The sequence below is a fragment of the Oryx dammah genome, unplaced genomic scaffold (genome assembly GCF_014754425.2).
Source record: "Oryx dammah isolate SB20612 unplaced genomic scaffold, SCBI_Odam_1.1 HiC_scaffold_27, whole genome shotgun sequence".
In the NCBI taxonomy this organism is placed as follows: domain Eukaryota; kingdom Metazoa; phylum Chordata; class Mammalia; order Artiodactyla; family Bovidae; genus Oryx; species Oryx dammah.
In genome coordinates this window covers 49703741-49731195 of record NW_024070211.1, presented here as the reverse complement: position 1 = coordinate 49731195, position 27455 = coordinate 49703741, and the positions used below count along the sequence as shown (strand labels likewise).

The following is a 27455-nucleotide window of genomic DNA, read 5'->3' as shown; positions in this document are numbered from 1 at the left end:
GCCAGCGGAGAAGGCAATGGCACCCCACTCCAGTACTCTTGCCTGGAAAATCCCATGGATGGAGGAGCCTGATAGGCTGCAGTCCATGGGGTTGCTAAGTCGGACATGACTGAGCGACTTCACTTTCATGCACTGAAGAAGGAAATGGCAACCCACTCCAGTGTTCTTGCCTGGAGGATCCCAGGGACAGGGGAGCCTGGTGGACTGACGTTCATGGGGTCACACAGAGTCGGACATGACTGAAGTGACTTAGCAAAGGGCTGCCAGATTGCTCTCCAGCATGATACCAGGTCACATGCCTCATCCAGCAAGTTAATTGCTGTTTTCTCTGCACCCACACCAAAATGGACTTTAGAACTTTTTATTTATGTGAAGTCTATTTAAATGTCTTTTCTCTTTTTTTAACCCTTAAGCAATCTGTATGAGAGACCTCAATCAAACCTAGGCTGTAGATCCTGTGTAGCTTACATAGTCATTCAGTCAGTTCAGTCGCTCAGTCGTGTCCGACTCTTTGCGACCCCATGAACCGCAGCATGCCAGGCCTCCCTGTCCATCACCAATTCCCGGAGTCCACCCAAACCCATGTCCATTGAGTCGGTGATGTCATCCAACCATCTCATCCTCTGTCATCCCCTTCTCCTCTTTGCCCTCAATCTTTCCCAGCATCGGTCTTTTCCAATGAGTCAGCTCTTCACATGAGGTGGCCAAAGTATTGGAGTTTCAGGTTCAACATTAGTCCGTCCAATGAACACCCAAGACTGATCTCCTTTAGGATGGACTGGTTGGATCTCCTTGCCGTCCAAGGGACTCCCAAGAGTCTTCTCCAACACCACAGTTCGAAAGCATCAATTCTTTGGCCCTCAGCTTTCTTTATAGTCCAACTCTCACATCCATCCATACATGACTACTGGAAAAACCATAGCCTTGACTAGATGGACCTTTGTTGACAAAGTAATGTCTCTGCTTTTTAATATGCTGTCTAGGTTGGTCATAACTTTCCTTCCAAGGAGTGTCCTTTAATTTCATGGCTGCAATCACCATCTGCAGTGATTTTGGAAGCCCAGAAAATGGTAGTTATGTGATATTTGACAAATCATTTCAACCTCTCTGGGTTTAAGAATTAACTGTAAAAAAAGGGGGGGGGGGGCACTAGATGTTCCTTAACATTTTGAGTCAAGCCTGATATTTTTTTTCCTTAAACTTTAATTTTATTAACATTTAAAACTAGATGATCTGTTTGTGGGCTTCCCAGGTGTCTCAGTGGTAAAGAATCTGCCTGCCAATGCAAGAGACATGGGTTTGATCCCTGGGTAGGAGAGATCCCCTGGAGAAGAAAATGGCAGCCCACTCCAGTATTCTTGCTGAGATAATCTCATGGACAGAGGAGCCTGGAGGGCTACAGCCCAGGGGTCACAAGAGTCAGACATGACTGAAGTGACTGACCATGTACGCATGCAATGCATGTGTATGTAAAAATTCAAAAGGATGTACACTGAAGAGTCCTTCCCCTGCCTGTGCCATAGCCACCTGGTTCCATTCCTGGAGGCACTGGTGTTACAGTTCATATTCTTTCTTTCAGGGGAGTTTTAGGTATACATATGTATTTGTGTGTGTATATATATGTATCTCATGCATATGAAATATATATATACTTTTCAAAAGTAAAATATTCTGTACACACCAATTGGCACCTTGCCTTTTATTTTTTGTATTAACAATTTTGTCTTTGGAATTAATCTATAAAGTACATATAAAAGTTTCATTCTCCTTATAGCTGTATGATGTTTCATTATATGGATGAACCAAAATTTAAGCATTTCCTATTGATTGATATTTAAATTATAAACTTAGGCTCTTAAAAACACTTCTCAAATAAATAAAATTTTGCATAGATTTTGTATCTTTAAGATAAACTGCTGGGCATGAAACTGCTATGTCAAAGGGTCATTGTTACTTAGTTGCTAAGTTGTATCTGACTCTTTTGCAACCGGATGAACTACACAGCCTGCCAGGCTCCTCTGTCCATGGGATTTTCTAGGAGTGGGTTGTCATTTACTTCTCCAGGGGATCTTCCTGATGCAGTTATTGAACCTGCATCTTCTGCATAGGCAGGCAGATTCTTTACTATTGAGCCTCCTGGAAGGCCCATGTCAACAGTTACGTGAACCTTAATCATATATACACACATACACACAAACATCTTCAAGTTGCCCTTCAGAGAATTTCTACCGATTAATAATCTTACCAGCAATGTATGAGATTGCTGATTTCCTCCCACTCTCAATAATATAGGATGTTATGAATTTTTATTTTTCCAAACAAATAATTTTATCTTTATGGATAAGGGTGAGGATCTCATGTGTTTAAGAGCCATCTCTTATTTTCTTTCCTGTTAACTGTTCCTACTGCCCGTTAATATCTGCTGCTCAGTTTCCTACTGGGTAACTGGCCTTTTACGATTTGATATCCTTATCATTCAGGGAAATTGGTTCTTTGTGATAAGTTTTTTCCTCCAGTTTATAATTTGACTTTGATTTTTTAAATACTTTAAATTTGCAGGAAGTAATTTTGGTATAGCTGAATAAATAAAATTTTCCATTATAGCTTCTAGTTATTATTTCAAACTCTGAAAAGTCTCCAACAGAAGGTTCTTCCATAGTTTCTTTAGGTATTTTTATGGTTTTCAGTTTTTGTATTTTTTCAATCTTGAGATTTTCCTGTTATAAGAGAGAAGAAATGGATCCAAACCCTCGTCTTACAAGTTAAGCCTGGTTCTTTAAGACGTTAAAATTTAGCCAAACTCTTACAAAACACTTTTCAGTCTCATTTTGCCTAGAGATTTGACTTGGAAAAAACATCAGTGGGTACTTACTTATCTGACTTATTATTTCAAAAGACCAATTTATTGTAGTATTTTTAAGTCATTCATTTTAAAAAGTTTTTTTTTTAATTTTAAATTTATTTGGCTGTACTGGGTCTTAATTGCAAGTGCAAACTCTTAGTTATGTCATGAAGGATCTAGTTCCCTGACCAGGAATCAAACTCAGGCCCCCAGCATTGAGACTGCAGTCTAAGCCACTGGACCACTAGAGAACTCCCCATTCATTTTTTTGAACAAGTGTTAGGCACTGTCTTAGGCACTAGAGATACAGGGATGAATAAAATCAGTTCAATTCAGTTCAGTCGCTCAGTCATGTCCGACTCTCTGTGACCCCATGGACTGCAGCATGACAGGCTTCCTTGTCCATCCTCAGCTCCTGGAGCTTACTCAAACTGATGTCCATTGAGTTGGTGATGCCATCCAACCATCTCATTCTCTGTTGTCCCCTTCTCCTCCTGCCTCCAACCTTTGCCAGTATCAGGGTCTTTTCAAATGAGTCAGTTCTTCACATCAAGTGGCCAAAGTATTGGAGTTTCAGCTTCATCAGTCCTTCCAATGAATATTCAGAACTGATTTCCTTTAGGATGGACTGGTTGGATCTCCTTGCAGTCCAAGGGATTCTCAAGAGTCTCTTCCAACACCACAGTTCAAAAGCATCAATTCTTCAGCGCTCAGGTTTCTTCATAGTACAACTCTCACATCCATATATGACTACCGGAAAAACCATAGCTTTGACTAGACGGACCTTTGTTGGCAAAGTAATGTCTCTGTTTTTTAATATGCTGCCTAGGTTGGTCATAGCTTTTCTTCCAAGGAGTAAGCGTCTTTTAATTTCATGGCTGCAGTCACCATCTGCAGTGATTTTGGTGCCCCCCAAAATAAAGTCTGTCACTGTTTCCACTGTTTCTCCATCTAATTGCCTTGAAGTGATGCGACCAGATGCCATGATGGTAGTTTTCTGAATGTTGAGCTTTAAGCCAACTTTCACTCTCTCCCTTTCAAGAGGCTCTTTAGTTCTTCGCTTTCTGCCGTAAGCATAGTGTCATCTGCATATCTGAGGTTATTCATAGTTCTCCCTGCAATCTTCATTCCAGCTTGTGCTTCATCCAGCCCAGCGTTTCTCATGATGTACTCTGCAAAGAAATTAAATAAGCAAGGTGACAGTATACAGCCTTGACACACTCCTTTCCCTATTTGGAAATAGTCTGTTGTTCCATGTCCAGTTCTAACTGTTGCTTCCTGACCTGGATACAGATTTCTCAAGAGGAAGGTCAGCTGGTCTGGTATTCCCATCTCTAAGAATTTTCCAGAGTTTGTTGTGAATAAAACGGGCAGAAGTAAACAACTAAATTAATAGCATAATTTTAGAAATTGCCGTCACCTAGAAAATAAAGGTAGAAAATGCCCCTAATTTCATGAAAGATATTAGGTGCCCTATGGAAAAAAGGAAATGATAATTGTCTGTTGTGACTTATCTCTTCTGATCATATCTTCCCTTCCTGAAGATTCAGGAACTACTGTATTAGTTATCTATTGCTGCTTAACAAATCATCCCAAACTTAGTGGCTTAAAACACCAATATCTCACACAGTATCTGGACATTAGAAATTTGGGATCTGCTTATCCCAAATTTTATGAGGCTACCATCAGCCAAAGGTTTGACTTGGATCTGCAAGTTATACTTCCAAGATGGTTACTCTTGCTGGCAAGTTGATGCTTACTTTTGGCAGGAGCTTCAATGGATCCCTGTGGGCAACTTGAGGATCCTCACACGTGACAGCATCTTAGCTTACCCAAGGGAGGTGAGCTGAGAGAGCAAGGCCAAAGCCACAATGTCTTTTATGGCCTGTTGGAAGCCAGCGTGAGGAATTCCGCCCATGGCAAATATCATGAGGAAGGAAGCCTGGCATACGCAAAGGCGTGATCAAGCCTCAGGAAACCCTGTTTCTGAGCATCTACCCCCAAAACCAGAGTACTTTACGGGGAGCTCTCCCCCATAACCATTTCTCTCAGAGAAGGAGTTAACTTGCAGCTCCAGTTAATAAAAATTCCTGGGTGTGACAAGAGTGTTTCAACTTACAAACTCTGAAGGTTCTCTGGCCTGCCTGATCAGGCTCATCCGGCCGCATGTGATTGTTTACACCCTCCCAACTGTGAAAGGCACGGGATGTTTTAAAACTTTCTAAATACAGACTCTTTTGAGAAGTTAGAAGATCATTAGTATAGTGTTAGTGTGTTGATTAGGAATTATATTGGTGAAGGGTTTTTTCTTCATTTGTCATGCCAATAATTACTGCTAATTCCCTGCCCTGGGTGTGACAAGGATGTCTCAGGTCAAACCTCTCTGCTGACAGACTAGCTTGTATGACAACCTCTCAACCATAAACAGCACAGAGAGTTTGGAGTATCAGCATAGGCCTTTTTTCATTGATGAGTCAATGATTGCCATCAGGCCTCCATATCCTTAGGCACCTGGGAATATATTAATCAATGTATTTGGAATATAGAAAAGGAAATATAGTAGTTTTTGATGTTAGCAATACTAGACTTTTTGAGTTAATGAATTTTCTCTTTTATTATAGACCACTGTACTTTGTTATAAATCACTGTGTCCTTGCTATGCAAAAATGTAACTTTATCACTATCTTAAGACAAAATAGATCTTAAGGGGAACACTGGTGAAGGGTTTACATTTGTTGAGCCAATATTTGCTGCTAAATCTCCATATTCCTGCCCTTATAATGAATATAACTAGCATATAGGAGAAATAAGTATTAACCTTTAAGATTAATCATGTTAAACCTTAGGTTAAGTAAATTCCTTTCTTGATTGTAACTCACTACACCCTCACCCTATAGGAATGCAACTTTATTTGGAGGGTGGCGCCTGATTTAAGAAAAAATCACCCCTGGAAAAGTAAGTTTTTTGGTTAAATGACCGGTATCAAAAAGGGCCATAAAATGTCAGCAGACCTCCTGGCCAGAAGATGATGAAACCCGTAAGACCTTTGTATAATTTTATATGAAGCACCTGATTGTGACAAGGGTCAGGTCTGCTGACCCCTGCGTGACTCTGTATTCATCCCTATGTATAACAAAAAGGTATATAAACAAACCTGAAAAATAAAGAAATTGGATCAGTTTCTGGAAAGACTGATTCCCCCGTGTCATTTCTTTCTCGCTCCCCATTTTCCTGGCTGAATTCCCATCTGGTACCATTAATATTCCTACTACACTATCTGTTTCTAATCTCCCTCTATATCTGTAATTAAATAAGTTTTTTCCAGGACGCCAACTCCGTCCCCACCTTCGAATTACCCTGGATCCACCGGGGCTGGACCCCGGCAATGGCCTAACATCAGGAGTCACACAATATCATTTTCAAAATGTCCTATTTTGATTAAACAGGTCCGCCCTATTCAGTGTGCGAGAGAACCAAAGGTGTTCTTCATTTGGTTGTCTCTCACACTGAGGAGATGATAATCACTAGAGGACATCTTGGCAACTGGCTACCACAATCACTAATTGGTCAAATATTCTAGAGATAAAAATGAAGTACTGTGGAAGCTGAGTATCTCACTCATTTGTAGTCAAAATTGGCTTGTTTGAACTTTATAAATTCAAACAATTTTGTCTATAACAATTTTTATAAAGAGAAATGAATTTTCAAATAATATGTTAAAAATGTACAAAACTACATATACAACTACTTTTTGTTCAGCTGTGAACATACATCTCCATACTTCACTGCTGCTTCAATTTTGCTTGGCCTGGAACGAAACTGCCTCTATGAAACCCCCTCGATAAATGCAACTTAAATGGCACATTCAAGTACTTCATGCATCGGTCAGTGCACCAGCTTTGCTCTTAGGCTGGCTTCCTTCAAGTCAAGAGGGTTGATGCAGCCCCAGACTTGACAAGGTTCAGCGGCACAAAAAAGGGACCATCTCTTTTACTGTCCCTTCAAGAGCAAGAAAACCTTTCCCCAGAGTGCTCCATCAGGTATCTTTTCATATCTCCTCAGGCTAAAATGGAGTCATATGCTCACCCTTTAAACATTGGCTTAGGCCAATAAGGATTTATCCCTCAGTTAAAGATGGGTTTACCTTTCCCTGCTCAAATTGGGAGAGATGGATACTGAGCAAGAGTAAAGTCTCTTTGCAAAGAGCATGTGTCAAGGAGTGTGGATAGCAAATAGGCCACCATCAACCAAAGACATTCTGTCTGTAGTATAGTAATTTACATATCCTCCTTTCCTATTCATTTTTAAACTTTTTGAAGAAAGGAGCTTATACATCTTATTCATGGTTCTTAGCTCTTGCTCAGTGCCCAAACACAATGGGCATTCACTATTTTAGTTGGATTTTAAAACTCCCCAAGGAGGATTTCATATTGGATAGATGGTTTTGAAATTACTTATGATTCGTTGGATTTACAGAGTATTTTCTTCTAAAACTTTTGAGAGACTTTAAAATTTATTTTTGCTGCACTGGGTCTTCATTGCTGCAGACGGGCTTTCTCTAGTTGCGGAGAGCTTCTAGTTGCGAACTTCTCACTGCAGTGGCTTCTCCCTGCAGTGGCTTCTCCTGTTGCAAAGCACAGGCTCTAGGGTGTGTGAGCTTCACCAGTTTCAGCTCATATGCTTTAGAGCACAGGATCAGTATTTGTGCTCCACGGGCTTGGTTGTTCCATGGCATGTGAGATCTTCTGAGACCATGGATCAAACCCATGTTCCCAGCATTGCAAGGTGGATTCTTAACCACTGGACCACCAGGGAAGCCCCCAAAAGATCATTCTCTTTATGAGGCAGAAGGAAAGAACTGCTGTGCAATGGTTTCATTCCCCCCCCCCCCGCCATACAAACCCTTTTATTTGATAAATTGTTCAAAGTCTTACAGTCAACAAGGAAGAGAATTTAGACTTCTTGAATCTCAGTCCAGAGTTATTTTCATTTGTTCATCTTGCCTTTAAAAAAAACAACTTCTTTAACAAAAATATTCAAGTAACCCATTTTTACAGGTTACTGTTATTACTGATCATGCTCTTTTCTTCTTCCTCCACTCCCTAAATTAATTGTGGTTGTAGAATTATTGTAGTTTGGAGGTCTGCAGACCTCCAATCTGCAGACTGACAGATTAAACGTCAGATTAAAATGTGAAGGTTATGAGCTAGAAACATTTCAACCATAAAGACCAAGGTTCTTCCTGTAAACAAGGCCAGAATTGACATCACAATGTAGCATAATTAGACTTTTCAAAGAGAAGAATATGTATTTTGTTCCTGAATTTAACACCTACTTAACTCTCTTTTTCTTTTGTTCTTTCCAGATGGGTTGAAACAGTATTTAAGTATTACTACCAGCCATGAAATTTAAAGAGGCTTACTCCTTGGAAGAAAAGTTATGACCAACCTAGATAGCATATTAAAAAGCAGAGACATTGCCAGCAAACGTCTGTCTAGTCAAGGCTATGGTTTTTCCAGTGGTCATGTGTGAGTTGTACTGTGAAAAAAGCTGAGGGCCAAAGAATTGATGCTTTTGAATTGTGGTGTTGAAGACTCTTGAGAGTCCCTTGGACTGCAAGGAGATCCAACCAGTCCATCCTAAAGGAGATCAGTCCTGGGTGTTCATTGGAAGGACTGATGCTGAAGCTGAAACTCCAATACTCTGGGCCACCTGATGCGAAGAGCTGACTCATTGGAAAAGACCCTGATACTGGGAAGGATTGGGGGCAGGACAAGGGGACGACACAGGATGAGATGGCTGGATGGCACTACCAACTCAATGGACATGAGTTTGGGTAAACTCTATTAGTTGGTGATGGACAGGGAGGCCTGGCATGCTGCGATTCATGGGGTTGCAGAGTCAGACATGACTGAGCGACTGAACTGAATTCTGGACTTATGAGAACATTAAGATGAGCCCCTTCAACTATAGGTAACTGATATTTACAGCCCGGGGACTACCACACAATCCGGGAAATTATAACTGAATCCTTGGACTTGGAGTAAGGGAGGTGAGATTGTCCACAGACCTAAGAATCTGCTCTCTACAGATCCACCCATATCTCTCTTAGGGCGGCAACATTTAGGGGCTGCTTGTCTTAGATTCTCACTGTATTTATTAAGAGAACTGGTGATTTGCACGGCTGTCTCCATTGCTAGACTCTAATCAACTTATCCTTAAGGATGGGGCCTTTTTATACTTTTACCTCAGTGCCACAGAGTGGGGCTTAATAAACACTTGTTGGATGAATACATTTTTTGCACTTATAAGTTAGTGATGGAGTTATCCTTTCTCTTGAAAAGTTACCAGTCTCTACATCTTCCAGAAAGAAGAAATCTTTATTTAAAGGCCAACAGGCTTCCCATATTAAATGCTTCTGAACGAAATTCCAAGCCATGACAGTTACTCAGCTTTGCACTAATTTTAACCACCCTCTCATCCACTCCTGGCTTTCATCTTTGGAGACTCTGTTACATGTCTCAGCATTCTTAATACACCTTTAGGTGCACTTGATGGGATGGGATATCTGATGCTTTTCTCTCTTGGAAATTACCCTACTATATGCATTGTTTACTAATTTAACTGTCTTCCCATCTGATAACCTAAGGCCTCTCTCATTCCCCAGATCAAACATTTTAAGATTTCCAAGCAGGAACCAAAAAAAAGTTTGCCAATACATCTGTGATTCCATGACTTAAGAGAAAAAACTTGCAACAAAGAAAAACTGAAATTCTGGGATGTACAACACCCACCGTCAACGAAGGGACATTCATTTTTCTCCTCCTGCTTCTGACTTGCAAAAAGATACAAGCTAATTTTGTCTGCTTAACACACAATATCCAATGTCCTCTTTACCCCCAGATAACTGGCATTTGGGTCTCTAATCTACACAAATTTAGCGGATGGCGGAAATACCGTTTTACACTCTGAGCCTGAGTCTGATTTGAAATTGGTCGATTTCATGCAGGGTCTGTGTAATTTTCCAAGACTGCTGACCTCTTTTTCACTTTGCACATCTAGGCAGATTTCGGGACAGACTTACGCTTCTCTAGTTTGCACAACCGACAACTGAAACGGTCGCCATTGTGCAAGCCCCGTTCTTCCAGTTAACTAACGTAAGCCCAATGAGATGCACAAGGCGTTACGCCAAATTTGCACATTCCCACTTGGGGATGGTGGCTCTCTGCGCTGGCCGGCGGAATTCTCTTTGCTACTCACTCTGGTCCTTGGCAGCCGGGTCTCTCCCTCCCTCCACTTTGTCGTCAGTGAGTCGTCGGCTGTTCCTTTTTCTTGTCCCCCTCCCTCCGCCAGCTGGCCCTTTCCGGGACTCCTCCGGTTCCTCCCACCCTGCCCCGCGCGGGCTACGGCTGTGCCGTCAGCAGTCGCCCCTCCCCGGCGCCCTAGCCAGGAACGCCGCTCCGCCCCGCCCCCCGCGCAGGCAGCCGTCCCCTACATCCGGGTACCGACTCCAGCCGCCCAGACTCTGGCACTATGGTCATGGCGGAGGGGACGGCTGTGCTGAGGCGGAACAGGCCGGGTACCAAGGCTCAGGTACTATCGCTGCACCTTTGGTGGAGGGGGAGGGGGCTCTTGGTGCCGAGCAGAGTCGCACTTTGAAGCTGGATACCTCTGAGAGGAGGATGGGCCGGGCCGACCGGCGGACTGGCGGGGGCACTTGTGCCCGGCCTGCTCTTCCGGAGCCTCAGTCCCTCGGTTTGGCTGAGGCGGCGGCGGCGGCCCGGGAGGCCTGCGTAGCTCCGACTGGAGGGTGGGCGTGAGGGGCGCGTAGCGGCGGCCGAGACCAGGGCTGGAAAGCTTGTTAGCAGCCACTGCTTGTTCTCGCCTTTTGCCTGATCTCCAGTGACCAGTGTCTGAGGGGTGCCGCCGGCCAGGTGGAGACTCTGAGGTTCTATGAGGGCTTCTAGGGTGGGAGGGGTGTAAACAGCCTACCTCGTCCTGCCTTCCAGTTCCTATCTGGCTTGTGACCTGCCCGACCTCTGACATCCAGCTTGCCTAGCCGGATCCGGGAGTCGATAATTTACTTTATCCTCCTCCTGCTGTCTGCTTTTGGCCACTTCTCGCTCTAGCTGTTCTCTGGTCCAGCAAGTTTTCCTCATCAGGCTGGGACTTGTTAGATGTCATTCCTTGTGAATTTCTTTGTTATGTGTGAAGCATAAGGAAGGAACTGATTATAATTTTATCAAGTTTTAGTAGGGCGGTACTTGGAGTGAGTTGGTCCTTGTGTCAGTATTGATTCTTGGGATTTGCAAAAGACGGAGTGCTCTTCACATTCCTAAAAAAAAATCGAATAGGGTAGTTAGACTTCATCTGATTAACCTGCCAGGTGAAATGGTTTGTAATTGGGTACATGCTCCAAAATCAGAAGAGGTGTTATAATGTGATTTTAAAGAAAAAGAGGTAAGTGTATGTGTAGGGTGGCGCGCAGGGTAGGGACCAGATGCAACCGTGGAGCTACTACCTTATGTCAGAGAATGGATTTTTAATGCCTTGCACAGAATTTGGGAAAGGATGTCCTTTCAAAGGGAACTTTTAGATCCAGGCATCTTCCCAGATCTATGTTACAGATAAGGAAACTGACGCCCAGAAATTAGACTGCTAATTAGACACTAGTGACCTTTTCTTTTTCACAAATTCCTTCTAGTACTGAAATTTAGAGAGTTCAGTTTGAAAGCCTTTTGTTTTTATAGAGCATGTTTTATTGTGTCAGTTTTATTGGCAGTTTTATGGTCATCCTACTTGGAATTTGTATATTATTTGTGCTTTTTACTGTTTCCAAAATTTCTTTCTTTATAAATGATCTTTTCTAAGATGCTTTTAATTCTCATTCTGTGGAAACATTATTTCTGATTCTTTTAAATGATCAACTTTTATATTTTTGTATTTAGAAGTGAATTTTTTGTGCTCACATAAGAATCATCCATTTTTATTGATTCAAAAGTTATTAATTTTGAAAGGATACAGAATCATAGATTTTAAGTCAGTATTTTAACACATCTATTTGCTATGTTATGAGTAAGTCACATATAGAAAGCTCCTTTGCTTTTTTCCACATAGTCATAGATCAAAGTTGTTAAATAAAATGTAATAGAAAAAGTTAGGATTTTAAAAAAAAGGACTACTTAAGCAGCATTCTGCCTGTACTTTGTATATCACACTGATTTCCTTCGTGAAATGGGTCTAGTCTAAAATGATATATTTAGAATTAGAGTAGATAGAGTATCTTTCTACTTTTTTAAAAATTGGTTAGGTTGGATTATAGGCACATAGTTGTTTTTCAATAAATGTTTTACTGAATTAGATGAGAATGTTCATTAAGCTGGATTTTTGGCTCTTTTAAGTGTTTTAAGTATGAGGCAAACATTTAATTCTCAGTTAACTTTTTACATCTTTTCTATGTATTACTATATGTGTTTTTTAATATTTTAAAAACAATACAAACTATATTTTTTAAAAGATGAAAAAATTTGCAAAGCATATTAATAGAAACATTTTTCACTACAAATCAGGAAGAATTTTAAAACTACTTTCTAATAATATGTAGATAATATCTAGGAAGAGACATCCTAAAACAATTTCCAGAAAGTTGTTTTTATTTCTTGACTTTTAAAATAAATTTAGTTCATTTTCATTCAGAATAGGTAACTATTGAAAAAGAAAAGATATGAAAAAAAAAAAAAAAGATATGAAATGCTTAAGACACTTAAATGGTATACCATACCCATCACGTACTCAGAACTAGGACATTACTAATATAGTTAAATCCTTCTGTATCACATTCTTCTGTCTTCTACCCACTCCTAGTCAGTAATGGTGATTCTCATTCCTTTTTTTTTCTTTAAACTTTTTACTGTATGTGCATTATATTTATAAATATCTTTGCAATTAAACTTTTAATAATGTGGTATCAAACACTGTATTCAGTTTGCTCCAATTTTTAGAGACTTACGTTGACTGATGCAGGGTTATAGATTTTTGGTTTCCTACTACCTTTTCCCAGACATTTATTGAGTACCTACAATGTGTCAGGCATTAAGTGCCTACAGAAGATATGTAGGTAAACTGCTGAAAAAGCTGTCAGATGGAAAGAGTCTGAACACTTTGGTGAATGTCTGTGAACTGGGCTATCTATAGAGCAGTTCAGAACCAGTACAAGGTGATCCGTAAAATTATTCCCCTTAAAAGAAGATTGTTTGAACTTTCCTGGTAGTCCAGTGATTAAGACTCTGGCTGCCGGGCTTCTCTGGTGGCTCAGTGGTGAAGAGTCCACTTGCTAATAATGGAAGAATCCCTCATGCTTAAGAGCAACTAAACCCACGTGCCACAACTATGGAACCTGTGTGCTAGAGGCCCAGGATCTGCAACTCCTGAGCCCACCTGTGGCACCTACTGAAACCTGTGCTCCCTAGAGCCCATGCACTGCAGCAAGAGAAGCCACAGTAGTGAGAAGCCTGCACACTGTAGCTAGAGAGGAGCCCCCGCTCTCTGCAACTAGAAAAAGCCTGAGTGCAGCAACGAAGACCCAGCACAACCAAAAAATAAATAAATACATTTTTGAAAAGTAGGTTGTTCTTTTTAAATGATTTGTTTTTGATGGTGCTCACATTTTGATTTAGAAATTTAAAACATCATTTGCAATTAGAATTGTAATTTATTATAATATCTGTCTTAAATAATACTTAATGGAGTAGTAACTGCTGCTTATTCTAGCTATTCTCTTTGGGTAAAAACTGATGTTTTTTACTGCCTGGATTTTTTTTTCATTAGAACATTTGGAAAAATATTTAACCACCACAAACAAAATTGTGCTGGACTTATCAGTTAATAACACATGAAAGGTTTATGAGAGCCATATTTGAGGGATCTATGGTTGAGAAAACTGTAACTTAGAGTTCAGTTAAATAAAATCTTGGTGTTCATTTAAAACATTGAATAAAATTTCTTTAACTTACTTACTAATAATCACATTGTTTAAAATATGAGAACTTTTCTTCTCCCCTGATATAACTTTGGATCTTTGTTAAGAATTGAAGTCAATCATAATAGTATTGCATCTTCTTTGTAACTTTGTATATGCTTTAACCATGACATTTTTTCTTATAGGATTTCTATAATTGGCCTGATGAATCCTTTGATGAAATGGACAGTACACTTGCTGTTCAGCAGGTAATAATAATAGTTTCTTTTACAACTCCAATAACCTAAAGCATTTTATCTCCCTTGGCATAGTTAAGTATTCCTGTATCTTTTAGCACAAACCAGAATCCATGGAATTATTGGGGTGCCTGCTTAAAACTTTCATCAAACCTCATTTTGTTTTAAGATGGCATATTAAACTATCATAAAACTTAAATACATTTTATTATCTATCAATATATTCTCCAGGCAAGAATTCTGGAGTGGGTTGCCATTTCCTTCTCCAGGAGTTCTTCCCAACCCAGGGATCAAACCCAGGTCTCCCACATTGCAGGCAGACGCATTAACCTCTGAGCCATCAGGGAAGCCAATATATACCAAATTAGGGTATAAAATTTGACTTTAGAATGAATTTAATTCACAAATAATTGAATGCTTAAGTGGAATAATGTAACTATAAAGAAGTAGCATACTGATTATTCATTTGGTGATCGAACATTAGAGAACATGCTTGGCTTGCGGGATCTTAGTTCCCTGACCAGGGATTGAACCTTGGGCCCTGGTAGTAAGACCACCGCACCCTAACCACGCACCCTAACCACTCGCCAGGGGACTGCCAGGGAACTGCCAGGGAATTCCCATAGTTACTACTACTTCTTTTGTCTCCCTCCAATATATTTGAAAGTTTGTTTCCACTACCAAACAGCTCACTGCTGCAGCTGCTGCTAAGTGTCTTCAGTTGTGTCTGTGCGACCCTATAGACGGCAGCCCACTAGGCTCCTCTGTCCCTGGGATTCTCCAGGCAAGAATACTGGAGTGGGTTGCCATTTCCTTCTCCAGTGCATGAAAGTGAAGTCGCTCGGTCGTGCCCGACTCTTAGTGACCCCATGGACTACAGCCTACCAGGCTCCTCCGTCCATGAGATTTTCCAGGCAAGAGTACTGGAGTGGGGTGCCATTGCCTTCTCCCAAATAGCTCACTAAGACTCTGATTATCCAGGAGGTAATAGCATGTTTGGCTTGAAAAACCCCTCAGGAGATTTTTAAGCATTTTTACTGAGAACCATATTGTATACTATGTTAGATTTAAAAAAAAATTTTTTTTTATTCCCAAATGAATAAAATCTGAAAACTGGGAGAAAAAAGTTTCCATAGCTAATTCTTAAAAATCACATTAAAGGGTTAATAAAAGGATGATTGAAATTGGATGTGCTAGTATATTAGTCAAAGCTGTTTGATTTTGATAGCTAGATAGTTAAAGTAGATAGCTATTTGGATTTATTGTCTTGTTTAAAAATATTGGAAAACAAAATAAAAATACAGTTGAATTCTTTGAGTAGTAAAAATTTGACAGGAATTTCCTGGGTGATCTGATGGTTAGAACTCTGTGCTTCCACTGCAGAGGGCATGGGTTTGATCCCTAGTCAAGGAACTAAGATCTTGAGAGCTGTGCTGTGAAGCCCCTGCCCCCAAACATTTAATAATCTTAACAGAAACATTAAAAACCTTTAGAATGGATTCAGTATAGTATTTAGATACTTAGCACAGGAGATAGAAGAGTACTGATGATTGAATGGCTTTGCTCATTGCCTTTTAAGAATGTATTGTTTTTTAAAAAAAGAATGTGTTGTTCAGTGAACAGATATTTAATAGGTTAGTAAAGAAGCCTTGTGGAGGATTTAGAAATAAAATCTGGAGTTCTGTGTGTGGAAATTGGCAAAAATTAAGAGGAAAAATGTGCAGGTATTTTTCCCTTTAAAAGTAGAGTTTTGTTCTGATGCTATGCTGAATTTGTTTATTAGTCCTAATAATTTTTTTGTGAAATCTTTTGGGTTTCTACAAATGAGATTATTTCATTTGCAAATAGCTTGTTCCTTTCTAATCTAGATGCCTTTTATTTCTTTTTCTTGCCTAATTACTCTGGCTGTAATTTCAAATACTATTTTGAATAGAAGTGGCAACAGCAGGCATCCTTATATTATTTCTGATCTTAACGGAACTCTTTCAGTCACTTCCACATTAAGTATGATGTTTGCTGTGTGTTTTTCATATTTGGCCATCATTATGTTGAGTTAGTTTCCTCTTATTTTAAGTTGGTTAGTGTTTTTATCATAAAAAGATGTTGAATTTTGTCAAATGCTTTTTCTGCACCAGTTGAGATCATTGTGGTTTTTTTTCCCCCCTCCATTCTGTTAACATGGTGTATTGTATTGATCAGTTTTTGTATGTTGAACCATCCTTCGGTTCAAGGAATAAATCTCATTTGATTATCATGTATAATCATTTTAATTTGCTGCTGAATTTGCTAGGATTTTTGTATCAGTGTTCACAAGGGATATTGATTTCTAGTTTTCTTAGAGTATCTTAATTTGGCTTTGGTATCAGGAATGCTGCTGTAATGGAGTTAGGAAGTATGCTTTTGTCTTCAATTTTTTTGAAAGACTTTGAGAAGGATTGATGTTAGTTCTTTTAATATTTAGTAAAATTCACCAATTAAGCTGTTAGGTACAGGGCTTTTCTTTGGTTGCACAACATTGTGAATACAAGAAAGCCACAGAACTATATACTTAAAAATGACTATCCTTTCCACATTGAATGGTTTTTGACGCTCTTGTCAAAAATAACTTAACTTTATGTGAGGGTTTATTTCTAGTTCCTCTGTTCAGTTCCATTGGTCTATAAGTCTGCTTATGTCAGTACTAGACTTTTTTTTTAATATCAACACCTACTTTAACTAATTACTTAGGCTGCACTGGGTCTTGGTTGCAGCTCACAGGATCTTATTTGCATGAGTGACTTCACTTTCACTCTTCACTTTCAGGCATTGGAGAAGGAAATGGCAACCCACTCCAGTGTTCTTGCCTGGAGAATCCCAGGGACGGGGGAGCCTGGTGGGCTGCCGTCTCTGGGGTCGCACAGAGTTGGACACGACTGAAGCGACTTAGCAGCAGCAGCAGGGCATGAGAACTCTTAGTTGCAGCATATGGGATCTATTTCTCTGGTTAGGGATGGAACTTGGTTCCCCTGCATCGGGAGGGCAGAGTCTTAGCTGCTGGATCTCTAGGCTGTTTTGATTACTGTAGCTTTGTAGTAAGTCTTGAAATTGGGAAGTGTGTATCCTTCAATTTATGTTTTCAGGATTCTTTGACTATTTGTTGCCCCTTGGAATGACATATAAATTTGAGAATCAGCTTTTCCGTTCTTGCAGAAAGACTTGGAATTCTGGTAGAGATTGCACAGAATCTGTAGATTGCTTTAGGTAATATTGATAACAATATTAAGTCTGCCTATGAACCAGAGACCAAATTGCCAACATCCGCTGAATCATCGAAAAAGCAAGAGAGTTCCAGAAAAACATCTATTTCTGCTTTATTGACTATGCCAAAGCCTTTGACTGTGTGGATCACAATAAACTGTGGAAAATTCTGAAAGAGATGGGAATACCAGACCACCTGACCTGCCTCTTGAGAAATTTGTATGCAGGTCAGGAAGCAACAGTTGGAACTGGACATGGAACAACAGACTGGTTCCAAATAGAAAAAGGAATGTGTCAAGGCTGTATATTGTCACCCTGCTTATTTAACTTCTATGCAGAGTACATCATGAGAAATGCTGGGCTGCAAGAAGCACAAGCTGGAATCAAGATTTCAGGGAGAAATATCAATAACCTGAAATAAGCAGATGACACCACCCTTATGGCAGAAAGTGAAAAGGAACTCAAAAGCCTCTTGATGAAAGTGAAAGAGGAGAGTGAAAAAGTTGGCTTAAAGCTCAACATTCAGAAAACTAAGATCACGGCATCTGGTCCCATCACTTCATGGCAATTAGATGGGGAAACAGTGGAAAAAGTATCAGACTATATTTTGGGGCTCTAAAATCACTGCAGGTGCTGACTGCAGCCATGAAATTAAAAGACGCTTAAACTCCTTGGAAGAAAAGTTATGACCAACCTAGATAGCATATTGAAAAGCAGAGACATTACTTTGCCAACAAAGGTCCATCTAGTCAAGGCTATGGTTTTTCCAGTGGTCATGTATGGATGGATGTGAGAGTTGGACTGTGAAGAAAGCTGAGTGCCGAAGAATTGATGGTTTTGAACTGTGGTGTTGGAGAAGACTCTTGAGAGTCCCTTGGACTGCAAGGAGATCCAACTAGTCCATTCTGAAGGAGTTCAGCCCTGGGATTTCTTTGGAAGGAATGATGCTAAAGCTGAAGCTCCAGTACTTTGGCTACCTCATGTGAAGAGTTGACTCATTGGAAAAGACTCTAATGGGAGGGATTGGGGGCAGGAGGAGAAGGCGACGACAGAGGATGAGATGGCTGGATGGTATCACTGACTCGATGGATGTGAGTCTGAGTGAACTCCAAGAGCTGGTGATGGACAGGGAGGACTGGTGTGCTGCGATTCATGGAGTCGCAAAGAATCGGACACAACTGAGCAACTAAACTAAACTGAACTGATGGATGTAAGATAGCTTTCATTTAGATCTTCTTTAATTACTTTTAACAGTGTTTTGTAGTTTTCAGTATGCAGGTATTTAATCTTCTGATTTAAATTAATTCTTCCATATTTTATTCTTTCAAGTACTATTGTAGATGGAGTTGCTTTCTTTTTTTCTTCATATTTTTTATTGAAGTAAATAGTTGATTTATAGTGTTCAAGTGTACAGAAAAGTGATTCAGTTATATATAGGTGTGGATATATATAGGAGTTGCTTTCTTTTTTTTCTTTCTTTCTTTTATTTATTTTTCCTGTGCTGGGTCTTCTTTGCTGGGTGGGCTTTTTCTCTAGCTGCAGAGAGTGGGGGTGACTCTGTAGTTGCCGTGCATGGGCTTCTCATTGCTGTGGCTTCTCTTGCTGTGGAGCACGGGCTTTTAAGGTGTGTGGGCTTCAGTAGTTGCTGCATGAGGGCTGAGTAGTTGTGGTTCAGTTGTTCCACAGTATGTGGAATCTTCCCAGATCAGGGATTGAACCTGTGTCTCCTGCATTGGCAGGCAGATTCTTTACCGCTGAGCCATCTGGGAAGCTCCAGAGTTGCTTTCTTAATTTTCTTTTTGAATTGTTCATTGAAGGTATACGCAACTGATAATATATATATATTTTGTTGTTGTTGTTGTTGGTTGCTCTGGGTCTTTGTTGCTACATGCAGGCTTTCTCTGAGTTAATAATGCATGCTCGGTAACTGTGGTGCACGGGCTTAGTTGTTCCAAGGCATGTGGAATCTTCCTGGACTGGGGATGGAACCCATGTCCCCTGCATTGACAGGTGGATTCCTATCTACTATACCACCAGGGAGGTCTGAAACACAACTTATTTTTTATATTAATCTTGTATTCTGTTACTTTGTTGAATTCTTTTATTAGCTTTATGAGCTTTCCTGTGGATTCTTTGGGGTTTCTGTATGTAGGATCATGTCATCTCTGCCTTTTATTTATTTATTTATTTTCTGTTTAATTGTTCTGGCTAGAATTTAAGTACAGTGTTGAATAGCAATGGTGAAAGCAGGCATTCTTGTCTCATTTCTGGATTTTTTTTGTTTTTTTCCTTGTGGGATTGTAATTCTCTGACCAGAGGTTGAACTCTGTCCCTTGGCAGTAGAAGTGTAGTGTCCTAACCATTGGACTACCTAGGAATTCCCTCATGTTTAATTTTAGAGCAAAGGAAACCTATCAGTTTTTCACCATTGAGTATGACATTGCCTGCTGGTTTTTATAAAAGCCCTCTATCATATTGAGGAATTTCTCTCCTATACCTGATTTTCTGTATTTTTATTATGAAGGATGTTGGATTTTGTCAGATGCCTTGTCTGCATTAATTAAAATGACTGTGTGTTTTTTCCCTTTTAATATTAATGTAGTATATTGTTAATTTTTTTTTTAGTGTTGAACTATCTTACATTCCTTGCAGCTTTCTTTTGATTTGTTTGTATGGTGTATTTTTTTCCATCCTTTTACTTCTAACCTACCTATATCATTATATTTGAAGTAAGTTTCTTGTAAACAGTATAGTTGGGTTATATTTCTCTGTTCTTTCTGACAATCCTTGTCTTTTAATTAGCGTATTTAGGCCTTTTAATCTCAATATAGGCTTCCCTGGTGGCTCAGAATCCACCTCCCAATGCAAGAGACATGGATTCAATCAATCCCTGGGTTGGGAAGATTCTCTGGAGAAAGAAATGACAACCCATTCCAGTTTTCTTGCTTTGGACATCCTATGGATGGAGGAGCCTAGTAGGCTACCATCCAAGGGGTTACAAAGAATCAGACACAACTGAGCAACTAAACCAACAACAGTGTTAATGTAGTTATTGATAGATATGTTCAGATTTAAAATTATCATTTTGTTACTTTTCCTTTGTTTGTTTCCTCTTTTTTTGTTTCCCCTTTTCGGCCTTTTTAAGGGTTATTTGAGCATATTCTATTTTATTCTAATTTTGGCTACATTTCATATAATTTTTTGATGATTGTTCTAGAAATTACAAAGTACATGCTTACCTTTTCACAATCTATTTAGAGTCAGTATTTTACTGCTTTGATTGAAATGCATTAACTATCATTATTTAGACTTCTTTACCCTCCTCCTTTATACTGTAGCTGTCTACATTACATCTATTAATATATACCTTGAAAACCCTGTTGGAGAATGTTGCATACTTTGCTTTCATCTGCCAAATATATTTTAAAGATTAGAGGGAAATAGTCTAATATATATTTATACCCAGATATTTATAATTGCTGTTGCTCTTGATATTCTAAGTTTCTTTCTGGTATTATTTTTTTCCTTCTATCTGAAGAACTTCCTTTAGTAATTCTTTTAGAGCCATCTGCTGGCTAGGAATTCTCCTTAGTTTTCTTTCCTCTGAGAGTATCTGTATCTTTATTCTTGAAGGGTATTTTTGCTAGATATGGAATTCTGAGTTGACTGTGCTTTTCTTTCAGCACTTTAAAAGTATTGTGCCATTTCTTCCTGTCATCTGTGGTTTCTGGTGAGAAAGCTGCCCTCATTTGAATTCTTATTCTAAGGTCATGTCTTTTCCCCTGGCTTCTTTATCTTTTTTTTTAATTTATTTTTTTAAAATTGAAGGATATTTGCTTTACCGAATTTTGTTGTTTTCTGTCATACTTCAAGAATCAGCCATAGGTACACCCATGTCCACTGCCTCCCGAACCTCTCTTCCATCTCCCTCTCCTTCCCACCCTTCTAGATTGTCACAGAACCCCTGTTTGAGTTCCCTGAGTCATACAGCAAATTCCCATTAGCTATTGATTTTACATATGGTGTTACAGATTTCCATGTTACTGTCTCCATACATCTCACCCTCTCCCTTCTCCCCTCCCCCTGTGTCCTTAGGTTTGTTTTCTGTCTGTTTCTCCATTGCTGCCCTGAAAATAAATTCGTCAGTACCATCTTTTTAGATTCCATATATATGAGTCAGTATATTATGTTTATTTCTATAATTTATTTCTCTTTCTGACTTATTTCACTCGGTACAACAGGCTCTAGGTTCATCCACCTCAGTAGAACTGACTCAAATGCGCTCCTTTTTTATGGCTGAGTAGTATTCCATTGTATATATGTACCACAGCTTCTTTATCCATTCATCTGTCGATGGACATTTAGGTTGGTTCCATGTTCTAGCTATTGTAAATAGTGCTGCAGTGAACATTGGGGTACACGTGTCTTTTTTAGTTTTGGTTTCCTTAAGGTATATGCCTAGGAGTGGGGTTACTGGTTCATATGGTTTTTTTTTTTTTTTTTCTATATGAAACTTTTAGTATTTTATTCATTTTCATAGTTTTACAGTATTAGTAAAAATAATGACCCAATATAAGTAAGTATAAAATGGAAGTTGATGAAAAAATAACCCCAAGTCTTCCTTGACTCCCATCCTCCCACCAAAAAACTAGTAGTTTATGGCAAATATCCTTTTCACACATTATCTTTAGGCATATATTCACTTTGTAGTGGTAGATGGTTTAGTCGCTAAGTCATGTCTAGTCATGTCTGACTCTTGTGACGCCACGGACTGTAGCCTGCCAGGCTCCTCTGTCCATGGGGTTTTCCAGGCAAGATTACAGGAGTGGGTTGCCGTTTCCTTCTCCACATATGGTGGTTTTATTCCTAGTTTTTTAAGGAATCTCCATACCATCTTCCATAGTGACTGCCACACCCATCCAGCTTTTATTGTTTGTAGACTTTTTCATGGCCATTCTGACTGGTGTGAGGTGGTACCTCATTGTAGTTTTGATTTGCATTTCTCTAATAATGAGCGATGTTGAGCATCTTTTCATGTGTTTGTTAGCCGTCTGTATGTCTTCCTTGGAGAAATGTTTGTTTAGATCTTTTCCCCACTTTTTGATTGGGTTGTTTTCCTGATACTGAGTTGTATGAACTGCTTGTATATTTTGGAAATTAATTCTTTGTCAGTTGTTTCCTTTGCTATTATTTTCTCCCATTCTGAGGGTTGTCTTTTCACCTTGTTTGTAGTTTTCTTTGTTGTGCAAAAGTTTTTAAGTTTAATTGGATCCCACTTGTTTATTTTTGTTTTTATTTCTATTACTCTAAAAGGTGGGTCATAGAAGCTTTGATTTATGTCATTGAGTGTTCTGCCTGTATTTTCCTCTAAGAGTTTTATAGTTTCCGATCTTACGTTTAGGTCTTTAATCCATTTTATCTTTGTGTATGGCATTAGGAAGTGTTCTAATTTCATTCTTTTGCATGTAGCTGTCCAGTTTTCCCAGCATCACTTATTAAAGAGGCTATCTTTGCCACATTGTATATTCTTGCCTCCTTTGTCAAAAATAAGGTACCCGTTGGTGTGTGGGTTTCTCTCTGGGCTTTCTATCTTGTTCCATTGGTCTATATTTCTGTTTTTGTGCCAGTATCATACTATCTTGATGACTGTAACTTTGTAGTATAATCTGAAGTCAGGAAGGTTGATTCCTTTAGCTCCATTCTTCTTTATCAAGACTGCTTTGGCTATTCGGGATCTTTTGTGTTTCCATATGAACTGTGAAATTTTTTGTTAATGTTCTATGAAAAGTACCATTGGTAATTGGATAGGGATCGCATTTAACCTGTAGATTACATTTGGTGGTATAGTCATTTTCACAATACTTCCTGCCCAGGAGCATGGACTATCTCTCCATCTGTTTATGTTGTCTTTGATTTCTTTCATCAGTGTCTTATAATTTTCCATATGGGTTCTTTTGTCTCCTTAGAGATAAAAGGAGATTCTCTTTATTCCTAGATGTTTTATTCTTTTTGTTGCAAAGGTGAGTGGGATTGATCCTTAATTTCTCTTTCTGATTTTTCATTGTTAGTATATAGGAGTGCAAGTGATTTCTGCGTATTGACCTTGTATCCTGTGACTTTGCTGAATTCCGATTAGCTCTAATAATTTTCTGATAGTTTCTTTTGGGTTTTCTATGTACAGTATCTTGTCATCAGCAAACAGTGAATTTTACTTCTTCTTTTCCCATCTTGATTACTTTTATTTCTTTTTCTTCTCTAATTGCCATCGCTAGGACTTCCAAAGCTATGTTGAATTGAGAGTGGTCACCCTTGTCTTGTTCCTAGGGAATGCTTATCATATATGGCCTTTACTGTTTTGAGGTAGGTTCCTTCTATGCCCATTTTTTGAAGTATTTTTATCATAAGTGGGTGCTGAATTTTGTCAGAGGCTTTTTCTGCATCTATTGAGATGACCATATGATTTTTATCTTTCAATTTGTTAATATGGTGTATCACATTGATTTGTGTATGTTGAAGAATCCTTGCATCCCTGGAATAAGCCCAACTTGATCATCATGTATGAGCTTTTTAGTGTGTTGTTGAATTCTGTTTACTAGAATTTTGTTGAGGATTTTTGCATCTGTGTTCATCAGTGATCTTGGCCTGTAATTTTCTTTTTTTGTGTTGTCTTTACCTGGTTTTGGTATCAGGGTGATTGAGGCCTCATAGAATAAGTTTGGAAGTGTTCCTTCCTCTGCCCCTGGCTTCTTTATTTTTAGTTTTTGTCAGTTTAACTACCTCTGGGCATGGATTTCTTTGGATTTTCTTGTTCGGTATTCACTCTGCTTTTTCTTATTGTGGCAAAAAAAATGCATAACATAAAATTGGTCATTTTTAAGTGTATGGTTTTGTGGTATCAAGTACATTCACATTGTTGTGCAACCATCTCCGTCTTCAGCATTTTTTCATCTTTCCCAACTGAAAGTCTGTACCCGTTAAACAATAACTCTTGTATGATTTACTGTGTAGTATAATATTTTAATTAACTATAAAACTTGTTTGTTTGTAGTATATTCAACAGAACATAAGAGCAGATTGTTCCAATATTGACAAAATTCTTGAACCACCTGAAGGCCAAGATGAAGGTGTATGGAAGTATGAACATTTAAGGTAGGTCCTCATGATATAGCAAAATAGTAATAGTACTTCTAGTAGTAAAAATAACCTTTAATATTAATTATGATTATGAATCATAAATTATTTAACTGTAGACCAAAAAGCCAGTTTCTAAAGCTTTTATGTTTTCAGTGTTATAAAGTTTTCAACATTGTTATTTACTCATTGTTTTCTGTATTTACGGATTTGGGCCTTCTTATCATTTTACACAGTTTTCCTTAATCGTATCCTTTAATCACAGATGCAGTATTTCCATGTACCTACTCATTTTTACTGCCTACTACCTGCCTACTTTATTTCTCTCTAGAGGGCCTAGTCTAGACTTGATAGCTGATGTGTTACGAGTCACACACAAACTGTGTCAACTAGTATGAATTTCCAGTCTTCTCTTTGGTAAATGAAGATTAATTGTAATCCTGAAATAAGTTTTAGAGATTTTAATAATATTCTTTGAATGAAAAAATTGATTTTTAATGAATCATGAGTCAACTTTAGAAGCAGCTGTAACCTGAAGTTACTAGTTTATTTCTTTCTTTCTTTTTTTAAAATTAGGTTATTTCTTGAAGTTAAAAACTTCCCATTGTAAATGGGAATTGATAAGTTAGAGAAGGCAGCATGAAATATGTGTTCATCCAAGTTTGTTACTTTGAGTTGATTTTTAAATAATAGAGTAAAGTAGAGATCTGAATTTTCCTGCATAAATTAGACCACATTTCCTATGATGAGTGCCTCAATTTGTAGACAGTGTACTTTTTCTGTTGTTTTGTTTTGATGCTATAGGCTTGTCTAGATATTGTTAAGACAGTGTCTTGTCATAACAGTTCAGCAGTTTCAGGGAAGACTTCTTTGTAAGCTGCCAGTTTCTTGGGCAAGTCACTTGACTACTTGATTGGGTTTTCTTTTTTAATACATCTTGATGGATGATCATTGAAAGCATGAATACGTAGGTATTATGCCACTCTTATAAATATAGAAAACAATTTAGAATGATATATACTCTGCCATATTTTAATCTACTTTGAAAATAACTACTTACTTACCTGTGGGATTAATGATGAAAATAAGCAAAGGTATTTTTTTACACCATAAGTGTAATTTCTAAAAAGTTAGGGTTCATTTTAATTTACAAGGTTTTTATTTCAGATCTAAAAAAACTTTTTCCTCCCTACTTAACTTAGACTGTGAAATATGCATTATACAAAACTTGTAAAATCTTTCTTATGCATATTCCATTTGTCCTGGTGCTATTGTTACTACTTTTGTTATTTTTTTAATATTTTTTTTGTATAATTCACTTATTTTTGTTTTGTATAATTTAAATATTATACATCGCATATATATTGTTTTGTGTCTTTATTATAGTGTATACATCTTTAACCAAAAAGAGTTTTCAGAGTCGTTTGATTTTTTTTGCATATGCTTAACGTTACTGATTTGAGGCTTAATACTTGCTATTACTGGTTAATGTAGTTGATTATATGTTAATGGGGATTGAATCTTGACCTCAGTGAAATCTCTCAGTACTTCCCACTGAATATTTATCATCAGGAAAAGATGCTGTTTCCTCTGAATGGCTGCAATCCTATGCCAGTGTATAGGGCTTAGTGACTAGAGTGTAGTCAGCTCTGGTTTGACCCTTCAGCTGTGTAACTATGTGTGTGAGCCCTGTGTCGAATTAACTTGAAGCTGTTAAGTTTACACTGTTTGCCACGATTGTACCTATAACACTGCCAGATCAGTTAGCTTAATTTTCCTGTTGGCTATAAGTAGATTGGACTAGGTGAGAAACTTGTTTATCAACATCTGTCTTTATTACTACTTAGTGGAAAACAACTCAGAAACATAAAACATGCAACTTACAGATATTGAGCAGTATAGATTTATGTAGTGATTCAGAAATAGTGTTATTTGTATACTCTTAGAACAACATATTATTAGGCATCTGAAGTGGAAATAGATGGCTGATAATTTGACCTTTGTCTTTTAACTTGCTTTCTTCTTTTTTTTAAAAAAAAATTGTTTCAGTTCATTGTTGGCTATGCTGGGTCGTTGTTGCTGCATGGGCCTTTCTAGTTGTCGTGAGTGGAGGCTGCTCTGTAGTTGTGGTGAAATGGGTTTCTCATGACCGGGGCTTCTCTTGTTGCACAGCACAGACTCCAGGCGCACTGGCTTCAGCAGTCATGGCATGTGGGCTCAGTAGTTTCAGCTCTCAGGCTCTAGAGCACAGGCTTACGAGTTGTGTTTAGTTGCCCCAGCAGCATGTGGAATCTTCTCTGATCAGGGACAACTGTATTCAGATATATACACACACATAAATCTTTATATAACTGGAATCGTACTGTGAATATAAGTATATATCTTTTGTATGTTTATGTAATATCAACGTTTTACTATTTTCCAATTGCTAATCATTTATGTTTCAAAGAAGTTTTTTATGTATAGAGTTTAAGTGAACATCTTTGTACATATATCTAGATTGCAGTTCTGATTGTTTTGTTAGAATAGATCCTTAAGAGAATGACTTAGTCAAAAAATACACACTTTGTAAGGTTCTTGGTAAATATTTTCAGATTATTTCTCAGAAAAATTATACCAATTTCTAGTGTGTAAAGTGATCAACTCACTGAACACTGATATTGAATGTTGTTATTAGGGTTGTTAGTTTTGGGTTTTGTTTACTAATGTGCATGTCTTTGTAAGGAATGTGCCATGTAAGTTTAAGTGGTATTGATAATAGTGATGAGAAAGGATGGTATTTTTTTTTTACAATTAATATTCTAAAGATAATATGGAGAAGAGATAAGGCTTTTTCATTTATATATTTACCTTTTTAGGCAATTCTGTCTTGAGCTAAATGGACTTGCTGTCAAACTTCAGGTAATATTTTCTTTAACTTAAAACTAATTGAAAGTTCTGATTTTTTTTCCTGTTTTTATAAATTAATGTGCTTAGAAAGACATCTAGAATTCGTAATTTATTCTAGAATTTTGTACAAAATGTAGCAACT

General features: G+C 38.3%; 1 protein-coding gene across 2 annotated transcripts in view; it reads left to right on the top strand.

Annotated features, from left to right (window-relative positions):
* HSPE1 (heat shock protein family E (Hsp10) member 1) overlaps positions 1 to 27455 on the top strand; it is a 48066-nt gene that overhangs the window by 5871 nt on the left and 14740 nt on the right. Inside the window, exons 1-4 of one of the 2 annotated variants that reach the window (XM_040228870.1) lie at positions 10311 to 10435; positions 14006 to 14068; positions 24342 to 24442; positions 27283 to 27325. In XM_040228870.1, the coding sequence (XP_040084804.1) occupies positions 10376 to 10435; positions 14006 to 14068; positions 24342 to 24442; positions 27283 to 27325 (267 nt within the window). In that variant the 5' untranslated portion in view covers positions 10311 to 10375. Of the gene's footprint in view, positions 1 to 10310; positions 10436 to 14005; positions 14069 to 24341; positions 24443 to 27282; positions 27326 to 27455 lie in introns of those variants that run through there. The other variant, XM_040228872.1, reaches the window with a different exon arrangement.